Here is a 4760-nt window from a genome sequence, read left to right as displayed (position 1 = left end):
TTGGTTAAGCAGATTGCAAATAATAATAATAAAAAGAGAGAGGGAGGGAGGCAGAGGGGAGAGCGGAGAGGAGGGAAAGCCACCTCCTTCCCTGGGCGGGGGAGGCGCGGGCGCCAATGAAAAGTAACCGCTTGCTGGGGGGGAAAAAACTTTTCCTGTTGACTGTTGGAAGCGAATTGAGCAATTATCTAGTTTACCTTCTCCTCTTGGAAGTTAACGATTGGCGAGATCTTGGCTGCGTTATTGACACAACACTTTCTATTGATAGAAATAAGTAGCGATTGTCCCGAGTCATTGGTGCGCCAAAGTAAACTGTGATGGGCTGGCATGAGTCCACTGGACTGAGAAGGCTGGTTCCGCCGGCGGAGACTGTGGTGATGGTGGCGGCGGCGATGATGCTGGTCTCCCTCCTCGCAGATCAGTAACAAGAAAAGGGGCAGAGAAAGTGAGAGGGGAGAGGAGGGAAAAAAAAAAAAAAAAAAAAAAAAAAAGAGGCGTCTACCAGAGCGGCACAAACCGGGCGAACAAATGCAATTCAGCCATGGACAATAGTGGCCACCACACGGCGACCAAAACCCTAGCGACTCCTCCAGCCAGAGAAAGCCTGTCTGCCAGGAGCAACATGATCAGCACGCCCAAGCCCCTCGCCTTCTCCATTGAGCGCATCATGGCGCGGACTCCAGAGCCCCGCTCCATCCCCGTCCCGCAGCTCCTCCATGGCTCCGTGGCCAAAGGCGACCCCAAGCACCCGCTGCATCTCAACTCTTCCATCCCCTGCATGATCCCATTTGTCCCGGTGGCGTACGACACCCTGCCCAAAGCGGCGGTGGCCGGAGCGGAACCCAGGAAGGCTCACTTAGACTCCTCTTCCTCACCCTCCTTTAGCTGCGGCGATCTCTTGAACTGTGCCCTGAGCTTGAAAGGAGATTTCCCCCGCGATGCCCTGCCCTTCCAGCAGTACAAACTGGTAAGACCCCGAGTGGTCAATCACTCCTCCTTCCACGCCATGGGAGCCCTGTGCTATTTCAACCGAGGCGACAGCCCCTGTCACCCGTCCTCCAGTGTCAACATCCACCCGGTGGCTTCTTATTTCCTCAGCTCTCCCTTGCACCCGCAGTCCAAGGCTTACCTGGCGGAGCGGAACAAGGTGGTGCTGCCGACCGTGGACAAGTACCCGGCGGGGGTGGCCTTCAAGGACTTATCGCAGGTTCAGTTGCAGCACTACATGAAAGAAAGTGCTCAGATCCTCTCAGAAAAAATCTCCTATAAAACCTCTGAGATCAGCCGCGGCTCTCCCAGCAGCAAGCCCAAAGTTTTCACGTGTGAAGTTTGTGGAAAGGCAAGTAGCGCCGCAGCCCCTTTCCCTTCCTCGGCCTCCTGTCCCCGTTCGTCTGTCCGCCGGTTGTCAGTCCCTTGCTTGTTTGATTTTTAAACGACGGCTTCCCCTCATCACTCTCATCTTCTAATAGCAATTTCATTTAATTATTTTTGTCTGATTCCTCTTTACAGGTATTTAATGCACATTATAACTTAACGCGCCATATGCCAGTGCACACGGGAGCCAGACCCTTTGTTTGCAAAGTTTGCGGGAAGGGTTTTAGACAGGCGAGCACGCTTTGCCGGCACAAGATCATCCACACCCAGGTGAGCGCCCCCTCCGTCCCTTCCTTTCTGCCCAAGACCCTCCACTCACTTTTTTCGGGTTGCTCGGCGGTGTCCGACTGCTCTGAGGCAGCGGCGTGCGGTGTGGGGCGGTCGATCCAGAGCCGCGGGGGGATGTCGTTTGCCCCAAGCGCGGTAGGTACCTCCGGGTGTCCCGCACCGGCAGCTGCGAGCCGTCATTTAACACACACACCACACAAACTAGGTCATACACCACGCAAAACAGCACACAGACCCCGGCAACCAGAAGACAGACCCCGCAAAACAGCCAACAAGCCGTGACTTGGTGTTTGTTTCTCTCCAGGAAAAGCCACACAAGTGCAACCAGTGCGGCAAAGCCTTCAACAGGAGCTCGACGCTGAACACGCACACTCGAATACACGCCGGCTACAAACCATTTGTCTGTGAATTTTGTGGCAAAGGATTTCACCAGAAAGGTACAAGTCTCCAGCTCCCTCTCTCTTGCCCCGCTTTCCTCTCCCCAGTCGAGGTCAAGTGTCGGGACAATTCGCGACAGGAAAGCTGATGGGGAGTTAATTTTGTTTTAAATATTTGTTATTAGATATTTAGGTTAATTTTAAGTATCTCTAGCCCCGACATATTTCCTTTGGCCTAGCCCACGGAGCGGGGCAGAGGTCTCGTTCCGGGGGGAGCGCGGGGCAGTCATTCCGCGGGAAGAGCCCCTTCTCCCCGCAGTGCAACACGCAGCGCGATTCGGCAAATAAGTTCGCTGATTTTTTTCGCCTCCAAATGCAAGAATTTAGTTATTTCCCTCGCCCCCCCCCCCCGCGTTGCTGGGAAGGCTAAATCCAGGCGTTTTATTTCTGCAACTGTCGCGATTTTTGTTTTTTCGATCGTTCCCTTGTCGTCTGTCCGAGGAACAGCCGCGGGATGATGATGAGAAGGTGGGCATTTGCTGAGAGATCGGCGGTCGTTTAAGCCTAAAGCCGAGCTCTGGGCACAAGACAGGGTTTGGGGATTTTTATATTTTTCTCCTTTTTGCAGCGTCGATCTTGCAAACCCAGATCCCTTTGACCTTCTTGTCTCGTTCCCAGGCAATTACAAAAACCACAAGCTGACTCACAGCGGGGAGAAGCAGTTCAAGTGCAATATCTGCAACAAGGCTTTCCACCAGGTGTACAACCTGACCTTCCACATGCACACCCACAACGACAAGAAGCCCTTCACCTGCCCCACCTGTGGCAAAGGCTTCTGCAGGAACTTTGACCTCAAGAAGCACGTCCGCAAGCTGCACGACAGCGCCCTGGGACTGCCCCGGCCCCCCGCCGAGCTGGGGGGGCCCGACCCACCGCCCCGCCCGGGCCGCTGCTGCAGGGCCCGCCGCCGCTCCAGCCCTGAGGGGCGGCCGCCCGTGCGAGCCCCCACCGCCTCTTTGCATGCACCTGTTAAGCGGTTTTGTGTATTATGCTCTATATCGCCACTAACGTTTATGGGACTGATTGTTGGGGTTTTTTTATTTTTTTTCGTTTGTTCTTTAAAGACTCAATTTTTTGTTGTTGTTGTCGTTGCATCTCAGGTGGAGAGATGGTTTAAACAAAAAAAAGAAAAAGCGCCAAGCCAATTTCTGCTGTATTTATTTGGGATCTGTATTACCCGAGCGGGGAACGCTGAACCACTTTATAATTATTTCGATGTATATATATCCCCACTGTGTTGATCCTGTCCTGCCTCTGCTGCCTGCTGGTTATCCCACCCTTCTTGGTTTCCTCCTCTCCCTCTTCCCCCTGAATATAGTATCTATATGGACAGAACTGTTCTCTATGTACGGATTTGAATTTCGGATTGATTCTTGCAAGTGGAGGGGAAAAAAAAAAAAGAAAGAATTCGTTGACCTGGTGGAAATAAACCTTTGCCGAGGAGTGACTGCGGCGGCGGGGCTGCGGTGCGGCCGGGCGGGCGGGGACCGCGGCGTTGGTGCTGCCGCACGGCAAAGCTCTCCCGCGTCCTTGCCAAAACACTGAAACAACCGCTAAAGACTTTAATTAAGAGGGGTAATTAGTTCGGATTGATCAAAGCCGAGTTGTTATGTTATTAGCTGCTCAGCAGACTCTGCCAAGCTGAGCCTTGAAAACAAAGCCCGCCCGTCGGTGGGCGGTTGAGGAGCAGCGGGAGGGGGCGTCTGGGATTATACGGCTTCCGGGGTAACCGAGCCAGGGAGGGGAGACGGGTGCTACCCTCCGGGAAGGGCAGGCGGGCCCGCTCACCTCCCGCTGCTGGCGCTGCGCTGTGCCCGCAGCTCACCTCATGCTCAGGGTCCTTTCCCGGGCAGGGGGCCAGGCAGTGCTTCCTTTCGGGGTAGGGCCAGAGGACGGCGGCGCGGCGCTGTCCGAGGAGAAGCGCAGGGTGCCCCATGGGCGCTGGGACCTACCTGCGGATCCGTCCCGGAGTGAGCCCTGCAAGAACAGGTGATGTGGTGCCGCGGGGCATCCCTGGTCTCCCCCAGGTTTTGCAGCACCTGGAGCCCTCCCTGAGTTTTGGCTTTTGGCGAGGAGAGAGACGCCATGGTTAAAATCATACCTAACGCGTTACACCCAGGAGAGGGGTATCCCCTTGCAGGCGGCGCTCCTGCCTCCCCCGGGCCGCCCCGTCGGGGATGTCCGCAACCAGCAGGTCTGGCACTCAGGTTGGGGCCGGCGACTCTGAGCTCACCGCGGGGCTTTGAAAGCGGTTGAGAGGGGAAACGCGTCTCTCTCACACGTCTCGGATTACCGCGGTAATCCTATGAGCGGGAGGCTCTGCGTGTAAAACGCAAAGCAACAGGTCGGATCCACACCTCGGGCAGAGCCCGCGGCACCTCGGCAGTGCTCAGGCCCTGGGGAAAAGCGTCTAGAAATTTTGGGGGGAGGGACACACCTCAGTGCATCCTTCTGACACGCGCTGGCGGCGCAGCGGCCTGGGGACGCCCCCTGGAGCGGTTCTCCCCTTCGGAAACCTCAGGGAAACGGGGACCCGCTCCCCACTTTCCTCCGGGGACTGAGGCAGCAGGAGCAGAGGGATAGGGAGGTGAGTGACCCCTGAAGTGACCTCTGGTAAAGCGGGAGGAGGGCTGAAGAGGGGCAGGGAGGACAGGGTCCTGC

At 56.1% G+C, this 4760-nt stretch overlaps 1 protein-coding gene across 1 annotated transcript; it reads left to right on the top strand.

Moving 5' to 3' along the window:
• Nucleotides 1–541: 541 nt before the first annotated feature.
• Nucleotides 542–3644, top strand: FEZF1 (FEZ family zinc finger 1). Its single transcript, XM_018068165.2, has 6 exons — nucleotides 542–967; nucleotides 1118–1339; nucleotides 1510–1644; nucleotides 1967–2099; nucleotides 2718–3075; nucleotides 3200–3644. Exons 1-6 carry the CDS (start codon nucleotides 542–544, stop codon nucleotides 3642–3644), a joined length of 1719 nt encoding a protein of 572 aa, XP_017923654.2.
• The last annotated feature ends 1116 nt before the right edge of the window (nucleotides 3645–4760 follow it).

The sequence above is a fragment of the Manacus vitellinus genome, unplaced genomic scaffold, assembly GCF_001715985.3.
Source record: "Manacus vitellinus isolate BGI_N305 unplaced genomic scaffold, ASM171598v3 scaffold_13_pilon, whole genome shotgun sequence".
In the NCBI taxonomy this organism is placed as follows: domain Eukaryota; kingdom Metazoa; phylum Chordata; class Aves; order Passeriformes; family Pipridae; genus Manacus; species Manacus vitellinus.
This window is presented reverse-complemented; position numbering and strand designations above follow the sequence as displayed.

What these genes read in the sequence shown, in the direction of transcription:
- FEZF1 (XM_018068165.2), top strand. Translation starts at nt 542, where the DNA reads ATGGACAATAGTGGCCACCACACGGCGACCAAAACCCTAGCGACTCCT. An exon ending in CGTGTGAAGTTTGTGGAAAG is followed by an intron (nt 1,340 to 1,509) that starts GCAAGTAGCGCC and finishes TCCTCTTTACAG; the next exon opens with GTATTTAATGCACATTATAA. An exon ending in TTGCATGCACCTGTTAAGCG is followed by an intron (nt 3,076 to 3,199) that starts GTTTTGTGTATT and finishes GTTGCATCTCAG; the next exon opens with GTGGAGAGATGGTTTAAACA.